A 23819-nucleotide genomic window follows, 5' to 3' on the forward strand; every position below is an offset into this window, starting at 1 on the left:
ATTGTGGGAATTATTGAAGATGAAGTGGCTTCTCGTTTGCTGGCTTTCCACAGTAATTTCTTTGAATGGTTTTACAAGTAGAACAATTTTTTCAACGAGAGACCACTGATATGGGCTCAACGTAGGAATTTTATTATCTATAGCATATGTGACAAGGGCCTTTTGCTGTTCCAACATGTAGTATGTAGAATTCCAGCGAGTAGGAACATCTTGAATTAATTTGTGTTTCTGCAAACCTAACTTTTCTTGCAAATCTTCCAATTTGATTACAGCTACAGCAGAATGATTAAAATGTGTGACAATATTTCTATTAACTGTGATTATAGTTTTCACATCTTGTTTATAAAATATGCATTCGTTTAGTGTCAGCTGCAGCATATGTATAAAGCATGCTAATGCTTTTAAGTTGCAATTCCTAATTCCAGCTACCAGATTTGCTGCAGAATCTCTTAGTACTAAGAATATCTTATCACTTGTCAACTTATACTGTTCAAGAACAATTTTTAACTGTTCACTGATTCGTGTAGCTGTGTGGGAACCTTCAAAGGAAATGATTTGCAAAACAGCTCTTTCCTGCTGAAAATCATCCTTCAACCAGTGGGTTGTTACACTTAAAAAAGGAGAATTGTTTGTAGTTGCTGTCCAAATATCAGCGGTTAAAGAAATATATTTTGTTTCTGTTAAATACGGAGACACTTCAGCTTTTTAAACGATGTCAAAGTTTCCATGCGTCAACAATTAAGTGTTGAGATTTATTTTAGAAACAAAGGAAGAGATTGTTGATTTTGCGAGGATATTCGATCGTCTTTTGTTTACCTGACCCGAGGGAGATGGAAATACCAGGTGGAGAAAAATGGGTTTTTTCCACATTATAATTAACTGTATAATTAACTCCAGGATCTCACACTATTAATGCAATAAATTATTAACACTAATCGGCCGATTAATCGGTAATTGGCCATTTTGCTTATCGGTGCATCCTTACTTTTTATTAAAATGTAAGACTGACATGAGAAAACCCTCTCGTGTTAGTAGTGGGTGTTTCAAACATTATTTTTTTTTCACCTAACAAACTTAGAGCAACACTTCTTGCATTTATTGCCATGGAAACTAACTGGACATCATAGAACTATCTCTACTGCTAGGTTTATGATTAGTGCTTCAAACATGCATCTAAGTTTATAAAAAACAGTGTTACTTTGATGGCACCTTGGAATTCGCACAAAAACAAAAAATTACAATATGTAATAGAAGTAAATTTTTCACAATAGCGAGGTTGCGACCAAAGTTTTCAACATGAAAACATGTATGTTGGACGTTTGGTGCTGCCATCCTGTAAGCCTAGAAGTTTGACAATGGCATTTGGAATATCAATGGAATCATGCTCGATGTTCCAAACATCATTGTCAAACTTCTAGGCTTACAGGAAGGCGGTGCTGAACGTCCGACGTTCACATTTTCACATTGAAAATGTTGGCTGAAACCTTGCTATTAATTAATTACTACTGGTCTTTTGCATGGATTGTAGGGTTGTGGCAAATTTAAATTTTAGATGTATAAGTAGTTTGTACCTATGATTGGAGAATATTTTTTGATATTTACTCTTACTCGCCAGGCCAATGGCGGTAAAGGCAAATCATCATCATCTCAGCAATATTTGTAAAACTTTTACCTTCAAATAAATCCTAACAGACATCAGTACAGAGTTTTTTGTGCTACTGAGTAGAGTTCAGAATCAAGGGTAGAAATTGATTTAGCAGGTCACACAGCATTATTGACTTATTATATTTTACCTCCAATAGGCTTTTTTATGACTAGAGAAAATCATTATTGTGATTTTTAAGAGCATTTAGTTCTGAATTAATTGTTTGATTCAAATAAAATATTTTTAATATTTATTTCAACATTTTATAATAGTCTATTCATACTTAATTAGCTTCATAATAAATATGAAACTATTAAGTTCAATTGAACCTACTTTAAAAAGTTTTGATCAGAATTTAGATGTAGTTTGCCTTTAATTAAATGTTATTACCTTGTTATCTGAGAGAAAAATGCAAGCAAATGCCACTCTGTCTTGAACTGCAACATCATTTTCTTTCTGAAAATGCAAAATATACACATTATATACATAAAATATGTGCATTTAATTTTGTACAAAATTATTTACCAATACTTCGTCGTAATTAGAATTTTCGGAAGTAAGAAAAGCAAACATGGCTCTCAGGTATGGATTCTTTAATTGCGAACGTATTTTGCCGCACGTCTCTCCCCACAGCGTGTTGTCGTCTTCGGAATATCCAGAAAGTGCCATGGCCACAATGTTCAGATTACTCTCTTTACCTGAATCAGAGAAAGTTAACACCGGGAACCAATATATTTTATTTTGCATGTTGTGGAGAGATTAGAACTTTACCGAGAGAGGATTGGACAAGTGCTCCCTTTTTCAAGATCTGAATGGCGCTGCGGATATCAAGATTGAAGACAGCTATCATGGATGCTCGTTCGAAATGTTTGTCGGCCTGCAACCTGAACAATCAGATTTCAATTACGAATTTATTTTTATATTATACATATTAATATATGAAAGGTTTGAGTATAAAAGATGGTAGCTTATGATAGATACCATGACCATTAGTATAATGATTGAACACAGCATTGTATTTTTATTTTTATTAAGATACATAATATTTAGAGAAATAGAAAAATTATGGTGCTTTACCATCTTTTACCTTGAACCCTTCATATAAGTGATAAAATTTACCTGTCTAAAAGAAATGCCAGTGAAGTTCTATCTGATGGTCTACCCCATCCGCAGAGTTGTAATGCTCTGTCTCTATCAATTAAAAATATATTTTAATACCAATAGTAAATAATAAAATTGTATTATATGTGAACTTCACACTTGCTGACTCATAAAAAAGACAGATATACATTGATATTTTGATTAGGAATAATTTTATATTAAACAAGTTGTGTGTAGTGTGTGTTCTAAATGATTTTCCTTGTTGTTTTAATACATTACTTTATTTCATTCAGATTTTGTGAATCCTGTTTTAAAATTTGAGACTTTTTAACTGGGCATTATTTAAAGTAAAATCTGCATGATGTAATAAAGTTAAATTTTTTTGAATATTTATAGTGAATATCTGCAATCACTTTAATCCTGTTAATCAGGTTGATTGTTTCTCACAGCTCACACTATCTAGGTTAAGTAACTTTTAAATATTACATATGCATTTTGGGCTAATGTATTATCTTATCCCCACTTCAGTACAGTTTAAAACACTATTACGATAATTATAATATAAAGTAATTATGTTGTTTATTATATGTAAGTAACTGTAAAACTGAACCACTGGCACACAACTTAAGAAATGAAGTATAAGCATAAGTACATTTCCAATGTTATTCTGACAAATTATCAAATGGAACTTTTAAAAAATTAGTATATAATTTCTAAAAGTACTATATCACATGAAATACCAAAGTACAATAAGTATTTATTAATTTATCTTTTCAATAAACCACTATAATTTATTACAACCACATTGAAAAATGTGGTTGTAATAAATGCATAAATGGAACTATAGTAAAAACTAGTTTTCTGCCAAAAAGAAAATATAAACAATTATAATCATGTTGGGATATGAGCAAAAGTGCACTATGAGTGTTATCCCGTTAAATTATTAAATGCAGATGATTAAAAAAATAATCATCCCATTAAAAACCCAAAAAATTCTTTTCACAGTAACTACTTAGTATTTTTACACCACAAACACACTGTCAACTTGAATACGAGGAAGAAAAATATAGACCAATAGTTGATTTTCAGTTTTCAATATTGTATAATTTAGAATAATATATTAAAAAACAACGATTAATGGAAATAGAATATTCACAATTTGCTGTAGGAAATGCAGATGATGTAATTAATAAAATTAAGTAAATTAAAAAAGAGAAATTCAGATAAATTTAGATGTTAAAAATATGTAACAATCTATCTGAGTATAGGATGGAAATTAAGAGAGATGAATTTGATTAAATTAAAAGGGGAAAATTGGTTTATACAATTAATTAAATTTGCCTATAACAATAATTATTTTGAAATAGATGATAACTTCTACAGACAGACTAATGGTATTAATATGGGGTCAAAGATGAGGCCAAAATTAGCAGAAATTGGTATGAAAGATTTAGATGAATTAATAAATAATATAAAAGGTGCAAAATTATGTGTTAGATATGCAGATGATTATTTAATAATATATGATGATAAACAAATAAAATGAAGTAACCTTTTGTAATTATGTAAAATTAACAGTGATATAAGTTTGTTATGGAAATGGAAAAACAAGGAAAATTAAATTATTTAGATATAACCATAGTTAATGGGTTAGATAAATTCACGTTTTATCTACATTACATAATTTCTTATAAGTTAAAAACTATTAATTATAAATTATATTGTCCAGAAATTATGAAAAAGAATGCTTATACTATGGAATTAACAAATATATATGTTAGAATGTCAAATGTTAAAGATAGAGTTAAAAAATCTGGATAAGAAATTTACACTTAATGATAATCCAAAATTAAAATAATGGCACAAACAATAGATACGGTTATAGATATAATATGAAACAATATAAACAAGATAACAGTTATTCCCAATATACAGAAAAGAGTAATATATTTGAAAAATGTAACTATATTCTTAAACAGAATTATATGTTTGGCCCTGTCTTTGACAAATAAAATATCACAAAATATATGTAAGAAAATTAATGATAATGTTAATATGAATGACAAAAAGGATCTTGAAAAAGAAGGCACTGTATACAAGTTAGAATGTACAGTAAATGTACTAAACCAAAATTCTATATTGGTGAAACAGGCAGTACATTTGAAAAAAAGAGTTAGATAATACAAAGTGGTGATATGTCTTAAGTATCTACAATCACCTTGGTATGAGCATTCGGATTTAAAAAGTTGTAGAATTAATAGAAATAAAATAAAAATTCTACACATTGAAAAAGATATTTATAAATGTAAATTTAAGGAACATATGGAAATTAAAAAACACCCCAAAGGTAAAATTGTGAACATTTCTGATGGTATTAATATTGATAATGGATGGTAAGAACTAATAGAGGGCTTATCATCAGTATGAGTTATAACAGGTGCAAACCCAGGTAGACTTTAATGTAAAATAAGTAGGGATATAGTTCAGTGGGCAGAATGTAGTAGTGGTTTAAATTTAAAATGATAATACAGGTAACCCCTGTATAACATGGCACTCCTATAGCACGGATTCACTCTAACACAGTTTGAGAATTGGGACCATCCCCATATAACACGGTACTGTTATAGCACAGATTCACTCTGACACGGTTCGAGAATTGGGTAAAACCATCATACAACATGAAATGTAATAAATTTTTACATACTTAAGTACTAATAGTTCACGAAAATTATTATTTTCGTGAACTATTAGTACTTAAGTATGTAAATTTTCTTTTCTCGCCTTCTGTCGATACATATGGTCCTTCTCGAAACTTGTTTCAATGTTGTCAGATCGCAACGCTTCTGCTTCTGATGTTTCCAGACGTTTTTCCCTTTTTCCATACTTGCTTTATTCTTCATAAGTGCTTAGCACCATATAAGGAAATTTATAAAGATCTTTTAACTAGAAGCAAGCAATCTAAAATTACATACACTTTTTGCAAAAGGTAAAGCATGGATCTGAAGATAATGCAGAAAAATGCTCAGAAGATAAGGATAACTTGCCAAAAAGAAAATGCTCTCGGTTAATAGTACTTTTAGTGATGACGAAGGAAACATTGTTTAATTTATATTAATATGTATCACTTAAGAAAATTCTAATAAAGATATTTATCTTAACTATGAAAATATAATAGCATGTTTTTTTATAATTTTTGGAACCTAACCCTCCTTTTCGTACTAGTTCTTTGTTTCGTATAACACGGATTCGCATAACAAGGCAATTTTTTGGAACATAACTCCCATTTTATATGGGGGTTACCTGTACTGTACTACAAACATATGGTTTGAACAAATTAATAAGGAATATTCTGTTTTTTATTAATGTTATCATGAGTTTAATATGTAAATTTTCAATGATAGGATCATAGTCAATGGTGTATTTATGGATATAAAAGTAGTTACTGTAAAAAGATTTTTCTGGGTTTTTAATGGGATTATTATTATTTTTAATCAACTGCATTTAATAATTTAACAGGGTAACACTCATAGTGCACTTTTGCTCATATCCCAACATGATTATAATTGTTTATATTTTCTTTTTGGCAGAAAACTAGTTTTTACTATAGTTCCATTTATGCATTTATTACAACCACATTTTTCAATGTGGTTGTAATAAATTACAGTGGTTTATTGAAAAGATAAATTAATAAATACTTATTGTACTTTGGTATTTCATGTGATATAGTACTTTTAGAAATTATATACTAATTTTTTAAAAGTTCCATTTGATAATTTGTCAGAATAACATTGGAAATGTACTTATGCTTATACTTCATTTCTTAAGTTGTGTGCCAGTGGTTCAGTTTTACAGTTACTTACATATAATAAACAACATAATTACTTTATATTATAATTATTGTAATAGTGTTTTAAACTGTACTGAAGTGGGGATAAGATAATTCATTAGCCCGAAATGCATATGTAATATTTAAAAGTTACTACAATAAAAATTATACATCATTANTTTTACAGTTACTTACATATAATAAACAACATAATTACTTTATATTATAATTATTGTAATAGTGTTTTAAACTGTACTGAAGTGGGGATAAGATAATTCATTAGCCCGAAATGCATATGTAATATTTAAAAGTTACTACAATAAAAATTATACATCATTAACCTGGATAAAGTGAGCCGTGAGAAACAATCAACCTGATTTACAGGATTAAAGTGATTATTATTATTATTATCTTCAATAATAATACAGTATCCCAACAAATAATAAAAATTCTAAGTTTTTATTACATGAATTTCCTGTCAAAATGATGTATGTCCAATTACAAAATAATAAAACAAAGTACAATAAAATAGTATTATTTTATGTAAATCTTATTGGACAGTTAAAGGAAAACTGTTTTGAAAAGGATTTTTGATGTTCCAAATTTCTATAATTATTTGCACTATTCATCAATATCCAAAATCAAACATTTACCTTTCTTCACTAGAATATTTCGTTATTCTGTGTGATGTGCCAAAGTTATTCACATTTTCTATACTGGAACAAGAACTGGATGAGAGGGCAATCTGCTCTGTTTTACTTGTTGTGTGAGAACTTCCACCGATGACTGTAAGGACTCCTTCATACTTCACGTCCGTTTTCACAACCGATTTTAATTTGCCTTCTTCCCATAAACTTTTCATAAGTGAACAATGTTAAGAAAAAATTTATAGACTGTCCACTCACAAACAAACAAGCATCATTCAATAACACTAAATAAATCATCTCTATAGAAAGAAAGAGAATTTATCGTTATCAGCTACTCTACAGATTAACAATGTAGAATTAAAAAAAAAAAAAAACTAAACTTGTCATTCAAGTTACAAAATATTGGAATATGAGTTCATTTTAATAAAAACAATCTTTTTTTTTGTATTTTTGTGCCATTAGACATTTCAAACGCAGACATCTACACTAACTACATGACACACATTTAAAAATAATACTTTGCTTTGTAGTGTGATGTGATGTTTCTTATTGTTTCGGGAAAACTGTTTGTATTTATAATGAAGATTCATTGTTGATGAAGCTTTGTCCTGTTTCTGTATGAGGTAACAGCATTATTTTTGTGACAGATTTTGGAAATTGTTATTTATGTTTTGTTCATGTCACTAGTGTTTTTCCCTGAAGTTCTAGTTGTATGTGTATCCAATGTACAGTACAACTGCAAATAAATATATGTTACCCTAATTTTTATGTATTTGTTGTTTTAATTGTACATTTTTCAATTAAATTCGATACTAACCTGTTTTTATATGCTTTTTATGGAAAAGTTTAAAATATTTTTAGACTTCACACTTACTCAGACTTCAACACCACCTCTATTATTAATAATACAGCATCTCAACAAACAATAAAAATTCTAAGTTTTTATTACATGAATTCTATTATTATTATTATTTTGGGTTTTGTGAGTTATACTCGGTTCACACCAGTGGCTGTGTACTATGCCGAACCAGAGTCACGGCATAGCAACCAAAACAAAACTAAAATTAAATAAGTGTGTCAGTGTGTGTTTCTGTATTCAGGAATTTCCTAACAATGTGGCATGTATTCAATATAGTGGCCTTCTGTAGTGTGAGTGATGTATGTATTTCTACTTAATTGTAATGTTCCCAGGCTTTTGTGTAGTGTGTGTGGTATCACACCTGTATAGGAGAGAACGACAGGTACAATAAGCACCCTATCCATCCTCCATAGATGCCTTATTTCCTGGGCGAGTTCTGTGTACTTGCTAATTTTTTCAGTGCATGTGTTTTGTACATTGTGAGTGTTTGGAATGGCTATGTCTATAATGTATGTGATTTTATTGTGTTTGTCAATGAGTGTGATGTCTGGTCTGTTGTGGTAAATTGTTTTATCTGTGATTATGGCTCTGTCGTAATACATTTTGTGCGTGTTATTTTCCAATACTGTCTGTGGAATATACTTGTAGTATGGTTCGTGGATGTCTGCCAATTTGTGTTTCTTTGCAAGCTCTTGGTGTATTATATTTGCTACTTGATTGTGTCTATGTAAGTAATCTGTCTGTGCCAAGAGCTTGCAACCAGAAGTGATGTGTTGTATAGTTTCTGGCATGATGTGACATTTTCTGCATGTGTCATTTGTGAGTGTTGTATCTTTGAGTATGTGTTTTCTGTAGTTTTTAGTATTTATGACCTGATCCTGTATGGCAATCATGAATCCTTCCGTCTCCCCAAAGAGGCATCCCCGATCTAACCAGCTGTTTGACGCAGTTTTGTCAACAAAATCCTGGGCCAGGTCGTAAGGATGCCTGCCATGGAGAGCCTTTTGAGCCCATGATTGCTTAATGTTGTCTATGCTTTTTATATGTTGTGTCATGTCTGTATGTTGTGAGTGTAAGTTTAATGGTGTGTTATTTGAGTCTGCTAGAGTTACTGCTTTATGTAACTGTGATGTTTCTTGTTTCTTGTAGAAAAACTCTCGCAGTGACTGTATTTGTTTGTAGTGAAGGTTAACTATGTCAATCAGGCCACGTCCGCCTTCTTTACGTGGAAGGGTTAATCTTTCTGTGGCGGATTTAGGATGATGTTGTTTATGCTTAGTAAGTGTTGTTCTTGTTTTCCTTTGGAGTTGCTCGAGATCTGTGTGAGTCCAATGTATAACTCCAAAAGAGTATGTGAGTACTGGGATGACATATGTGTTTATTGCTTTAACTGTGTGTTTTGCATTTAACTGTGTTCTAAGTATAGCGTTTAACCTACTTTGGTATTCTTTAATTAATCGTTGCTTTATTTGTGTATGTTCTGTTAGTTTGGCCTGTTGGAATCCTAAGTACTTGTAGAACTCGCCCTCTTCCATGGATTCAATAACGTCTCCATTTCCAAGTGCAAAATCTTCTTTCTTCAGGATTCCTTTTTCTATGTGAAGTTTTTTGCATTTGTCTAGGCCAAACTCCATTTGTATGTCCTTAGTGTATGAATGTGTGATTTGTAGGAGTTGATGAAGTTGTTTTTGTGTGGATGCATAAAGTTTTATGTCGTCCATGTACATGAGATGTGACAGTGTAAACTGTGTTGTTTTTTCATGTCTGATATTGTAGCCATATTGCGTGTTGTTTAACATGTTGGATAATGGGTTCAGGGCTAGGCAGAACCAGAGAGGACTCAAGGAATCTCCTTGAAAAATTCCTCGCCTAATGAATATCTCATTTGTTTGTATGGAAGTGTTACTAACCCTGAGATGTAGTGTTGTTCTCCAGTGCTGCATAGTGTTTTGGAAGAATGCAATGAGTTGATGGATGTATTTTGTACATGTGGAGAATATTTATTATTATTATTATTGAATATTATTCTTATTATGTTTTCAATGTATAAAATAAATTGAAAATAATTTTTATTTTTAGTGATAAAACTTCACTAATAATTTTAGACCCCCAAAATAATTTTTTTACATAAGATGCAAATGTAAACAATAATTGCATTTTTATTTTTATAATACAGTAAAACCTGTGTAAATCAGAACCTCACTGTACTGAATATATCTTTCCAATTGGCAACTTAGTGTTTTATTCGGGTTCCAATTTGAACAAGCTTTTTTATTATAAATATAGATCATTAAAATTATTATGTATATTTTGTGTTTAGATCTTACTAAACAATGCTTATTTTGGATCAAGAGACATCATTACTGTTTAAGGGACACCTGGAAGAAGCCAAACATACAACAAAATTTAAATTCTCTCCATTAATTTTGTTGTAAGTATATATATATATAAAAGGATATTATCCAACCAACTCCACAGCCTACGTAGCACAGGATCTTCAACCAATTCACCATTCTGCCAAAGCTGTTCCATCTAAAAAAATTAAAGATATTTTATATTTATGCATTTGACTTAAATGATTTGTTTTTCACCTAACATAATAAAGGTCTTTACTAGTTGGTTTATAATACTAAAATATTAAAAGTTTATGGGAAAATGTGTCTGGAAAGTCAGAATTTAAGTCTAGGAATTGAAGCTAAATATGATATTTATGAAGAAGAATGTCTCTGTTAAATCAAATCATCTTAAAGTATTAACTTTATATTATAAAGAAGAATGCTTTCATTTTTCTATAACATGTTAACAATGGTTATAAAGTAATAAAATTGATAAATAAATAAAATTACCTTTAATCCATAATCTAAAATAGCTCTTTGCCTCATTTTGATCGAAAGGTCATTAAGACAATCATAAAATTTATCTCTAGAATCAACACATTGTAATAGTCTTCTTCCCTGAGTCCAAACTATTTCTGAAGTTGGTGACCAATTCTGGAAACAAATATTTTAACTATTTATGAAAATGTAAAATGTAGTTTGAAAAATTAGAAGTGTATAATTGTGGAATTTCTAATTGAGCTCACTAGTGTAATGCGATCAAAAACAGTGCAGTCGCCGACGTGACCAGAGTGCGTGATGGTCAGCATTCTGTTTTCTTGTCCAGGATGCCAGGCAAATGATGATAATGAATGCTGTCCAAAAGCTGAAATATTTACAATAAATTCTAACATTTCTAATATTTGATAATCTTATAATTAAGATTTTGAAAATGTGCATCACTGCAATTGTAAAAAGTGCTTTATTCAGTACAGGATTTATAGCTGTTTTTTCCCTAGCAAAAACTTTATTTGGAGTCAAGTTGTATATGGTTTTTTCACAAAACTGACTGCATAAAGAGAAACTTAAGACCAATTCTTAATATGTAAGAATAGAAAATGATGCTAAAATAGTTTAACGGGCAACATTGTGTATTATTCACAATAAACATGCATTCTTTTTTAATTTGAAGGGAAAATCTGTGATGATTTTATTTTTCTATACTTCATATCCTACAATTGTTTGTACTATTAAATACTACTCTAAAAATAGTTTTGTTTTAAATAGTTTAATTAATTTATCAAAAAGACTGAATCATTTCTAGATTTATTAATAAAACCGAGATTTTAAATAACTATCATAACAATTGTTAATAAATTTACAACAAGCCCTATTTTAATGGACTAAAAACTTTTGCCCCAAGCTGGCTTTAATCTCAACATTAAATGTGCTTTAATCTATAGAATTATCTTCAACATTCTGCATGATTGTTTACCTAAAAGATTAAGTAAACTTTATTCTGTAGATTAATGAAGAAACAAGATGTCTGATCAGTTTTGATTATGATGTGTATAATCTATTGAAATAAAGTTTATCCTAATAGATCTGATATTTTAAAAAATATCTGCCTTATAAATATAAATTTAAAATCAATTTTGATTTTTATGCTAATTTTCAAAGCTAAATTAATCTACTTTATATAACAATTATTTCTTATTATAAAGCACATAAATTGAAATATTATAGCATGTATCAAATGTACTAATACACAGTATATTTTTGTTTGCATTCCAATCAGTCCCACTTTTTATTTACTCATTTTTGTTTCTCCATCTTGTTTACCATTGCTCTTGGTAACACAACTGTGCATAAAAAATTTTTGTCAGCTAACTGGCCATTAGCTATCTGCAGAGTAAAATTAACTTGTGCAACAATTTCAGCTTATTCTTTAAAATGAGTTAACTTAAAACTGGTGCAACCAGCCCCAAAGGATATAACTAAAGAACCTTTTCTTTATTCATCATTATGGTAGATTAAAAGAGGTTGGGTCAACAAGTCAATGAATCAATGAGTATAAATTATTTTATGTACATTATAAGTTCATTATTAATCTGTTTTAAATTATGTTCAATTTAATGGACTTATGGCAATGGCGAATGTTCCATTCCCTCAATTAGTCTGTTAAATTGAAGGTTTACTGTGTATTTTCTTATATGTAAATAAAAACATTTTAAAAGAATTGTTTATTAAAAATATTCAACAGAATTATAATTTTTATATTTGCATTTGCTAGTATTTGCTTAATGTCACAAACTTACGATTCACAGAATGTTCCACAATTGTGGGTTCTATCTCATCGCTGCCAATAGAAACTTGTTGTATATTATACATTTTTATAAAGGAACTCTCTCTGGCAAGAGATGAAAGTGTGCTGTTCCTGAAATATTGACCGAAAATTTGAATTAATAAATTTGCTCAAAAAATATTAAAAATGGTGTAAGAAAAATTCTTTACCTTGTAGGACACCAAGCTACTTTTGCAATATGCCTCACTTCTTGAAGAGTTATAACATAGAAGATAATTAAGGAATTATAATTTAAACTTTATATTCTTTTCTTATACATATTAAGGATACTGGTTTTTCAAAATTTCTTACATCCCATAAAACCACCTGGTTCTAGAAAAGAATTTTAGAATTATCCATCATTTTCAAAATTATCATTATCTTAATTTAAAGAAATGTAAATTAAAGGTGATCAAATTACTTCTACAAAAGAGGCTAATCTATGTTCAAAAAAAGGATCCACGCAAACTCCATACACTGCTTTTGTCGTGGTGACATTATGATGTTTTGATGTATCTGAAATGATATTTCAATTTATAATTGAAAATTTTGTAAGTTAAAATTAATATACAAACACATACCTCTGAGATCAAATATTTTCAAAAATTTATTATTCATGCCACATACTAAGGTCTTAGGTTGATTACCAAACCATTGTAGAGAATTTGTTGTTTCGGATAGTCCTTAAATTTAAAATAGATCAAGATTATATATAAATAATTAATAAGAACAATAAATTTATTTAAATACCTAATTCTACCACAGCTCTAGAACTAGGCTGGAAGGCATGATCGTGCATCATGTTTCCGAAAGCCTGCCTTTTTTCTGGAAAATAAAATCCATCGCCGGAAACAGAGATCTGAAAAGACGGCGATTTGGTGACGTCCCAGACGATTATGGCATAATCGGTTCTGTATTTTTCTAAACCGGCTGCCAACTATAACAATATACTTATTGTTTAAATTACCATCAAAATATTTAAAATAAAATTAAGAAGCTTTTTCTCCCTTACCAAATTACATTCCACTGGATTCCAAGCTATGCTATTACAAGGTCTAGTGTGTCTTGGAACTAAAATAAATTAATTTTAAGATAAAACTGCAAATATATTTCCAATATTGATAAAGCAAAAATATCATTCACTTATTATTTTATGCAATAATAAAGACATTTACGCATTAATATTTGTTCTTACCAAATTCTCGTGATAAATGATCTGCCAAATTAACACCATTAAAGCTAGAATTCCAAGGAAATAAATAGTCATTATTAATAAGTTTACTACAAATTTAGCTAGTTTAAAATATCTGGTGTTATCTGATGAAATATAATAATAAAAACAATAACTAGAACAAACCTTGTGAGAACTGCTTTTCCATTTTCTAAGCCAACAGCCAGAAGATTACACAAATCGGGTTTTGGATACCAAGAAACACACTAAAGATTATTTATGTTAAAATTAAATTTCTGCTAAGAACAAAAACTTTGAAATTCTAATCTAATTTGTAAATCAATAGAAAATTAATATTGAAAAGATGAAGTGCTGCATTATGTTAAGGAAGCTCAATTTGTGCTAAGATTTTGAGCATAAAAAAAAAAAAAAACAGCATTCTTCTTCACCATTGTGAAGTCATTGAATAGATTGCACAAAAGTTAAATATTTTATCATATGCATGTTCTTGTTTTATTAAAAATTGTTTCTGAATAAAAATTTTATATGCATTGTCCTTTTTGAATACAGTTTATCCTGATTATAATGACATCGGATGTAACGACAACTCTAATATAACATCAAATTTTTATCGGTCCCATGATTTTACTATACTAGATAATGTTAAAAAACCCACTTGTAACGACATAAAACCCTGTTTTAACATCATATTTGAAGCACTCTTAAATTTACAAAATTAAATTATAAATTTTATTTATCAAAGAAAATACTACGTGTTCAGTCCTAGGGTCAGAGTCCGCTTCCTAGAACGATTGTGGGTGGTACTGTCACCACCTGATTCAATGGGGTGAGATGCGCCACCCCTTTAAACGACGTGACAGTGGGTTAGTCTGCATAGCTCTCATACTCGTGTTGTAGTTTAGCATCAAATCAGGTAAAATGGCTAGCTTAAAAAGGAAAGCGTTAACATTAGACTGCAAAGTAGAAATAATTAAAGCAGTTGAAAGTGGAAGAAAAAAGGCAGATGTATGCAGAGACTTTGGTTTAGCAAATTCTACAGGTCTCGTAAAACTTCATCGGAAATAATGAACAAAATCTACGACTTAGAAAATGACATTGATAAACAATTTTTAGGTGAAAAATGCCTACAATCTAAAATAACTGACTTTTTTTAAGTGAATATTTTTATTGTTTCTTTTTAATTGATATACATTAATTTAACCTAAAAGTGAAAGATATTGGACTTCATGTCTATTGATAGATAAGCAAGAAACGAGAAAATTATCATCCAGGCGTTAATAACACCTGGATGATAATTTTCTCATTTCTTGCTTAATTTAACTTTTTGTTGCCTTTTGATTCGACATTATTCTCAAAACCGAAAGTGCCGCCATTATCGAAACTTGACAAATAAAAATTTTTTATAAAAAATAATTTTTGAAATTTTTAATTACATCGTTGTAAATTTAGACATAATAATGTAAATAAAGTTGATTTAAATGTTTAGTTTGCACTTTTATACATACGATATTAAATTAGATGAATTTTATAATAGATTCTTAAACAGACTTGATACTTTTATGGGACTGAAATTATGACCCCGCAGATAACGACACTCGGTTATAACGTCAAAAAATTGCCGGTTCCATGGATGACGTTATAAGCAGGTTAAACTGTATATGTAAGCTATAATAAAGAGTAGCAATAATTGTTTTTTGAAATTGGATCTTCTATACACATCTTTAGAAAGTTTTATACAGTGGAACCTCGCTTAACGAGTACCTCTCATAACAAGTAATTTGCATAATGAGCAAAGCAAGTTGCAAAAAAATGACTTGCTTAATGAGTGATGAGGAGAGGGGAAGTCCCAGATTGTGCACATGTAATATCAGTCTGTCTTTAGCACTCGTCATGCTAGCATCTTAGTGTTGCTTATGATCATACATTTTTCCAAACTTGTTCACACATTATATATAAACATCAACAACCATAGCCCATTATATAATAAACATGCCAAATGATATGCCAAATTCTTGGGCTATGTAAAGGCTATAATTAAATGATAGAAATTACTGTATTTTGATGTTTTTTGTTTTCTGCAAATCAAATTGGCATTCCGCACTAGAAGAAAAGATGATGACGATTTACGCTCCTTAACAATTTTCTTTGAATAAACAATATACATAAAATATTTGAGTATGTTTTTCAGCTTGAAACACATTACTGTATTTTACATTAATTGATATGGGAAAAATTGTTTTGCTTAATGAATGTTTTGCTTTACGAGTAACATTCTGGAATAAATTATGCTTATTAAGTGAGGTTCAAACACCTGTTTCTGATATATCCATTTTAAAGGAAAGGATACAATTCATGTACAGTATGTGATGTAAGGAACCAAGTCCGTGCTTTATTCTTATTTTACTTTTAGTTTGCTTGATTATATTTTTGTTTGGGGCTTATGTTTGGTTAGGACGAAGGTTTCCTCACCCACCACCCTAACGTTCAAAACGAGAAGATAAAAGATTAACCAACTCACCGACGACGAAACGACAGCGCCATAGCTAGCATTGCACTCACGTGCACGCCCGAGCGGCAGAATTGTAAGTCCGCATTGAAGGGGGGGACACCCCAATAGACTTTCTAGGAACTTGTGTAACCTTAACAAAACATCCCGATAATTGTTAAAGAAATGCTGTAAAAGGTTAACAAAGTATTGTCGAGAAATAAGCTACCAGATAACGAAGAGAAAACAATGTTACGTGTAGATATGTAAATGAGGGGAGTGGCTACAGTAGAACTGTGACGTCACCTCATACTATAAGTACAGTAGCTCAAGTGAAGACAGATGAGGTGAGCTCCTGAACCGAAAGCGTTGGTCTGCTGGTAGCAGCGAAGGTGTCAAATAGGAAATCCTAGTAGGAGATTGAAGGTTCAATTTTGACGATAAGAAAATAGGAAAGTCTTGAGTCGAAGAAAAAGGTTCCGAGTATTAATTGAGGTGACGGTTAGGATTGATAGTTATAAGAGAATTTGTATCTAAGTTAAGAATTGGATTTTGTTTTGTCGGAATTCCAAGGGGAATAGTTCTAAGTTAGAATAAGACTTAAGTTTGTCGGGTTGATTTGTGATTTGATTTTTGATTAATAAATTTGTTGTTTGTTTATAAATCTTGTAAATAGTATTTGTTAGACTTGATTAAACATTTATAATTGAGATTTTTTTGTGACTAACTTTGTCCTTAATTTTTTTCGGTGCACGCTAAAAGTCCAGGCCTGGCAAATAACAAACGCGAACCCGCATAAAGTACCCGTTAGGTCCCGGCTCTCTAAGAAAAATTCGTTGTAGAGCAACAAATTAAATATAGTACTTTACAGTGAGCTCCGTTAGTACAATAGCATGAACAATGGCGAGTCTGCTCAATTTCCCTCCAAGTTTTTTTTAACTTTTGCGGTGTAACAGTGAGGTTTGCTAATTGTATCCTTTCCTTTAAAACGGATATATCAGAAACAGGTGTTTGATAAAAAAAAAAAAAAAAAAACAAACTCCAGTGGAGTTATGTCAGGTGATTGTGGAGGCCACGATATGGGTCCTCCATGACCAATTAATCTATTTACCTCAGGCAATTGATACCAGAAAAAACTCTTAGATGTCTTCATTATTTTGCAGCAAACTGCATTTCATTTCACCTGTTAGTATTATTCATGTTTAGAATGATAAAGATCTTTCTTGGACACCCTGTATATATATTCATTCTAAATATCAGAGGTCAAAGAGAGTTTCTATGACAGTAATTTCTTCACATTTAGCCAATACAATTTTAGAACTTGACCAAATGCATGTACAGTTCAGAATATTACATTAAATATGTTCATATACATTCCTTGGAATGTATTTAAATATATTACAACCCTGTTTTTGTTTCTCTTTTCATACCATACTTTCTTCAGTTACTACAAAAACTAAAGTTCAGTAAATCAGGATTTCATCACTGGCCAACTTCATCAGACAGATAAGCAAACAATATAAGTATTTTCAATATTAGTTAGATCAAATCCTCATGATACAATGAATTTGTACGAGAATGTGTTAACATCAGCATAAAGTTCTCTTTCTAGATAGAGAGGCCTTTTGTTATGCTAGCACATAAGAAACTTTGCTAAAATAAATGAAAGCAGATGAATAAATGCAAATAAATATTATATCCTAAAATTTTTGTATTCGATAATTCAGTTCAAACATAGTCATTTTCCATTGTTGCCATCTGAGCATTGTTTAATGTCATATTAAAATTAAATGTGTTACAAAAAGTATTAACTAAATCAAATAATACATAAATTGATATTTCAATTATTATTATTAATCAGTATGCTTACCTTCATGTACTGGTTGTCCGAATTGACGGATAATAAAACTGCCATAGTCTTTTCAGATATGTTAATAGCTGAAAAAATTTTATTATATATTAAAAAGCTTCTAAACAAATTGTATTGTTCACAATTTTTTTATTTTAAATAATAGTCGCTATTAATTATTACCTGAAGGTTTCTGATTTCCATCTTTAGATATGACTTGATATAATCTAAGATCTGTCCCAAATGTGATAAACCTAACAAATAGAACAGAGTTAACTTTCATAAAATTAATAATTATAATTTCCAATAGTTTAATGGAATTTGAATATTTAACCAAAATTAAATATTTTATCATCATTATTTTAACTGACTGCTTTGATTGGGGTCGTATTGCCCAAACACCTAACTATCGAATGGCTTTTGAAATATTAACAAAGGAAGAATAGTTGTCGTTTATAAATTATTGTATGTTGATAAGATAATACCTATGACTATATTAGGTTAATCTATAGGACATGTTCTGTTGTAGTCCAAATGTTTAAGTAATGCCTACAGAATATTTTGAACTTGTTCTTTGTTCAAATTAGAACTGTTGTGATCTCACAATGAGGCAAAATGTGCTAAAATTGCAGCTATAAATAAGGCAAGTTAAGACCATATCAGAGCTTCAGACCATACCCATACAAATGAAAAGAAGTCAAAAGGAACTGATGATCAACCTTTGCAAGACAGAGCCTCCCCAAAATAGACCTATTTAGAATTTTGAAATCTTCAAAAATTTAAAAGTGAAATAATTCAGAACTTTCTCAAAACAAGGCTACAAAACAACTGATTTTCAGTTTACTAGAGAGGTCTAAAAGCCCATAAAATGAAAAATGCCATTGCACCATTTCCTTGGCAGAATTGGAATCAGGCTGACATTCTGTTAAGCCTGTTGTGTGTTTACACGCTGATTTCAGGAGGCTATATCTTGGAAAGGGTCATATGTAGGCCATCAGTTCCTTTGACTTTTTTTATTCCTAGGGGCATGGTCTACAGCTCTGATAAAGTCTGAGCTACAATTTTACCCAAAACGTTTCAAAAAATATTTAATCTTCATCTAATATTCAGACTTCTAACTATTTTAGTACAGTATTTTCATTCCAACAAATTATTTGTAGAAACAATTAAAATTGGCAGAATACGGCATTCAATGCTGGCAGATGAATGCTATAAAGAAATTCCAAATCTATGAATTTTGAGAATTAATTTTCCGCAATTTAATGTTGTGCTTATCTTAAATTATTAGCTCACAATTCTGATTTAGCCTATAGTTATAACATTATAATACAAGAAAACTAATTTTCTGTAGTTTATTATATTAAATATACAAGGTATCCCAGAAGTCTTTCCCTGATTACAAACATGCAGAAGGCAGAAAATATGACACACAGACACATATTTTTTATCTTGAATTGCAGGTAACACATTTAAGTTTTTGTGTGTACTGTACATACATACTCACTTACTTTGTTTGTTACAGAACAATTATAGCCAATACCTATCTTGATATGTTGCAGTTATTTGTTGTGCCACAGATTCAGGACATTCCGGACTTAATTTTCCAACAAGATGGTGTGCCATCTCATTGGTGGTTAGATGTTCATGCCTATTTAAATACAGCATTTCTGGGAAGATGGATCGTGCATGGTGGTCCCATCAACTGGCATCTGCGATCACCAGACGTAACACCACTGGATGTCTTCCTTTGGGGTTATGTCAAGGTTATGTCAATGACATTGCAGCATTATGGTGCAGAATTACTGACATCATAACATCCATCTCTCATGATATGTTGGCCAACACACAGGTGAAATTGGAATATTGCCTGAATATCCTTCAAGCAACGAAAGAGCACATGTCAAAATTTATTAATGAGTATGTATGTACACACAAAAACTTGAACATGTTACCTGCAATTCAAGATAAAAGATATCATATTTTCTGCCTTCTGCATGTTTGTAATCAGAGAAAGACTTCTGGGACACCATGTATAATAAATAAATTTTTATTACCTGTCTTCTTGATTTGGAGACCACAAAATATCCAATTTTAAACTGCTCATGATTATCTTAAAAAAGTAAAAGTAAAATTACTTTAATAATGGATTTGTATTTATAAAAATAATAAAATATTACAAATTACAATTAAAAATCTACTAAATATATTTTTAAAATAGAATTTGTGTATTTAAATTAATAAAATAATCAACAATATATGTATTAAGACTATAAGAATGTTTGAAAATAGCTTACGTTTAAGCATGTAACAGCCAAATAATGTGATATGTTTGAATTTTGGGCATGACAATTATCTCTGGTCAAAACGACACCGAAGTAAGAATGGGTTTAAAAGCCATCGAATCACCATAAAGAGTGAGAGAAGTGCAAATATGGCAAACAGAAACTGGAAAAAAAAAAAAAAAATCAATCAGTTAGGCTAGCACTTCTCAATCATTTTGAAGTCTGGGAACACTAAACTGACATTTTTTCCACAGAACACTTACAATACATCAACTTTAAAGCAGAGTGGCAAACCTTTTTGAAATCAAGCACACTCAGTCTAGTAGATGATGACATTGGCATTTGCTGATTACATTACCATATAAAAATTATTTTACATTATATTGATATTTCTTTTGCAACAATTTTTAATTGTATATTTGATTTTTCGTGGAACACTCAAAGTGGCTTCACGGAACACCTATGTTCTGTGGACCACGGAATTAGGTCAAGGACACACATGCATAAAAATGTGTGGCAGAAAATGGAATCAGAAATCAGCTTTCGGTTCATTTTCTGTTTTACACTTTTATGCCAGAAAGCACATACATAGAAATTCTGGCTGAATAGGAAAAGCCACCACTACTGCCACTAACAGTGCTACATTTTATTAATTTTTTTCCTCTCACATATCCCTTTGTACCTTCCATTTTTTCTCCTCTGCCTCTGCTATAATTTAGAAAATTTAAATTAATATACTTGTATTCCGAATTGAAATAACATGTGATCTAAATACTATACAGGTAGCCCTCGGTTTACGCTGCAGTTCCGTTCCCACAAAAGCCGGCGCAAATTGAATTGGCATAAAACGAACCCGTATTTACAGTGAGGTATAGGGTTAGGTTCTACATAAGTGAAAAATAAGCTAATAATTTTGTTTATTAATACAATATAATACAAAATACATATAAATTTAATTTTTAAAATGTATTTTAACATAAAGTAAAATGTTTTTATTTAAAAATTTTAGTTTCGAATTTCTTACATTTTTTGGAAAAAAGTATCTAAAAATTTTAGTTTCGAATTTCTTACATTTTTTGGAAAAAAGTATCCATCTTTAATTGTTTACATTTTTTATTTCTTTCATTAAGAATTTCGAAATATGGTCAAATATGATGCTCCTGTTTACATTTGCACTTCGCTCCCAATCATTGTTTAACTCACAAACTTCATTCATCAAACTTTCCTTAGTTGAAAAGATATGTTAACCTGACGTAGAGCTAAAGATGAGCGAAGACACTGATTGGTCGACCACCAGTCGCCGTAGTGCGTATATAAGGTCAGTTTGAGCAGGAAAATTCAAGGTGGCTAAGGAGAGATAAATATCATCTGGCCAACGAGAAGTAGATTTGTCTCACTAACGATAATTTGTGATCGCCGGAAGTGCTATTGCGTCGTAAGGTGTTTTCCTGAATGAACTGATACGGGATACATTCATTGGCGCTATGGATTCGGATGCCATTTATTGGACTATTAAGTTTAATATCTTGACTCGTGGGTACCTAAACCTTTAGTATTTTAATGTTAATTTAATGCAAATGTATACATACCCAATAATATTAAATAGAAAAAATAAATATATTTAATAAAAATCTTTGTTTTAACGAATGTACAATGTCGCAGCTCGGTAAATATGTCAACACTGAAATGAAAATCAGTCTAGCATAGGGAAAATCGGGGAATTACACCTTGAAACGGCAAATTGCACAGCAGCGTTATTGTGAATCGGCGTAAACTGAGGGTTACCTGTATATCGATTCTACTAGACCCAGGGTCGCTATATTATTATTATAAACTTTTTTATAATAATAATATTATTTTAAATTAAAAAAAAATTATATTTAGAATATTACTATGTAATAAATAATTTAATGTAACAGTGTAATAAATGTAAATGTAGTAAATGAAATAATTAAATAAATAATGTTCAATTTTGTCCTTTTATTACTAATATAATAAAAAACAGAATGAAGGTGACATTAAATTATTAAATTAAATATCTGGTGAATTGTTTTACATTATTTTACATAGCAAAGCAAAGTAAATCGAGTTTTAAAATATTTTTTTTCTTTGGCATTTGCTCCTTCCTTAATGAGTATTTGCAAGATACTCATTAAAGAAAGGAGATAACAGGGCATTTAGAAACAGTGGAATGAGCCAACTGTCCCTTTTATCTTTTGGTTATCTGACTTTACATCTTAAATAAAAGATAGTCTTGCGTCTTTCTATTTGATTCAATCTATTAAGTTATTTGCTCTGCACACTCATGCAAAATTTATATATATATATATATAAATTTTGCCTGAGTGTGCAGAGCAAATAACTTAATAGATTGAATCAAATAGAAAGACGCAAGACTATCTTTTATTTAAGATGTAAAGTCAGATAACCAAAAGATAAAAGGGACAGTTGGCTCATTCCACTGTTTCTAAATGCCCTGTTATCTCCTTTCTTTAATGAGTATCTTGCAAATACTCATTAAGGAAGGAGCAAATGCCAAAGAAAAAAAATATTTTAAAACTCGATTTACTTTGCTTTGCTATGTAAAATAATGTAAAACAATTCACCAGATATTTAATTTAATAATTTAATGTCACCTTCATTCTGTTTTTTATTATATTAGTAATAAAAGGACAAAATTGAACATTATTTATTTAATTATTTCATTTACTACATTTACATTTATTACACTGTTACATTAAATTATTTATTACATAGTAATATTCTAAATATAATTTTTTTTTAATTTAAAATAATATTATTATTATAAAAAAGTTTATAATAATAATATAGCGACCCTGGGTCTAGTAGAATCGATATACAGGTAACCCTCAGTTTACGCCGATTCACAATAACGCTGCTGTGCAATTTGCCGTTTCAAGGTGTAATTCCCCGATTTTCCCTATGCTAGACTGATTTTCATTTCAGTGTTGACATATTTACCGAGCTGCGACATTGTACATTCGTTAAAACAAAGATTTTTATTAAATATATTTATTTTTTCTATTTAATATTATTGGGTATGTATACATTTGCATTAAATTAACATTAAAATACTAAAGGTTTAGGTACCCACGAGTCAAGATATTAAACTTAATAGTCCAATAAATGGCATCCGAATCCATAGCGCCAATGAATGTATCCCGTATCAGTTCATTCAGGAAAACACCTTACAACACAATAGCACTTCCGGCGATCACAAATTATCGTTAGTGAGTAACAACACTGAGTTGCT

At 30.2% G+C, this 23819-nt stretch overlaps 1 protein-coding gene across 1 annotated transcript in view; it reads right to left on the minus strand.

Annotated features, from left to right (window-relative positions):
* The window catches only part of LOC111624668 (GATOR complex protein MIOS-B-like), a 42153-nt gene that overhangs the window by 4105 nt on the left and 14229 nt on the right, over positions 1-23819 (minus strand). Inside the window, exons 2-22 of the mRNA XM_023367580.1 lie at positions 20558-20708; positions 20318-20373; positions 18447-18517; positions 18285-18352; positions 14095-14174; positions 13933-13976; positions 13750-13808; positions 13488-13674; positions 13319-13420; positions 13159-13253; positions 13029-13070; positions 12908-12963; positions 12712-12830; positions 11161-11279; positions 10925-11068; positions 10538-10610; positions 7226-7436; positions 2765-2836; positions 2417-2529; positions 2171-2343; positions 2036-2101 (exon numbers count right to left, since the gene is read on the minus strand). Coding sequence (XP_023223348.1) covers positions 2036-2101; positions 2171-2343; positions 2417-2529; positions 2765-2836; positions 7226-7436; positions 10538-10610; positions 10925-11068; positions 11161-11279; positions 12712-12830; positions 12908-12963; positions 13029-13070; positions 13159-13253; positions 13319-13420; positions 13488-13674; positions 13750-13808; positions 13933-13976; positions 14095-14174; positions 18285-18352; positions 18447-18517; positions 20318-20367 — 1944 coding nt within the window. The 5' untranslated portion in view covers positions 20368-20373; positions 20558-20708. The remainder of the gene's footprint in view (positions 1-2035; positions 2102-2170; positions 2344-2416; positions 2530-2764; positions 2837-7225; positions 7437-10537; positions 10611-10924; positions 11069-11160; positions 11280-12711; positions 12831-12907; positions 12964-13028; positions 13071-13158; positions 13254-13318; positions 13421-13487; positions 13675-13749; positions 13809-13932; positions 13977-14094; positions 14175-18284; positions 18353-18446; positions 18518-20317; positions 20374-20557; positions 20709-23819) is intronic.

Source organism: Centruroides sculpturatus, unplaced genomic scaffold, assembly GCF_000671375.1.
Source record: "Centruroides sculpturatus isolate CEXI.00-Female unplaced genomic scaffold, Cexi_2.0 scaffold263, whole genome shotgun sequence".
NCBI lineage: Eukaryota > Metazoa > Arthropoda > Arachnida > Scorpiones > Buthidae > Centruroides > Centruroides sculpturatus.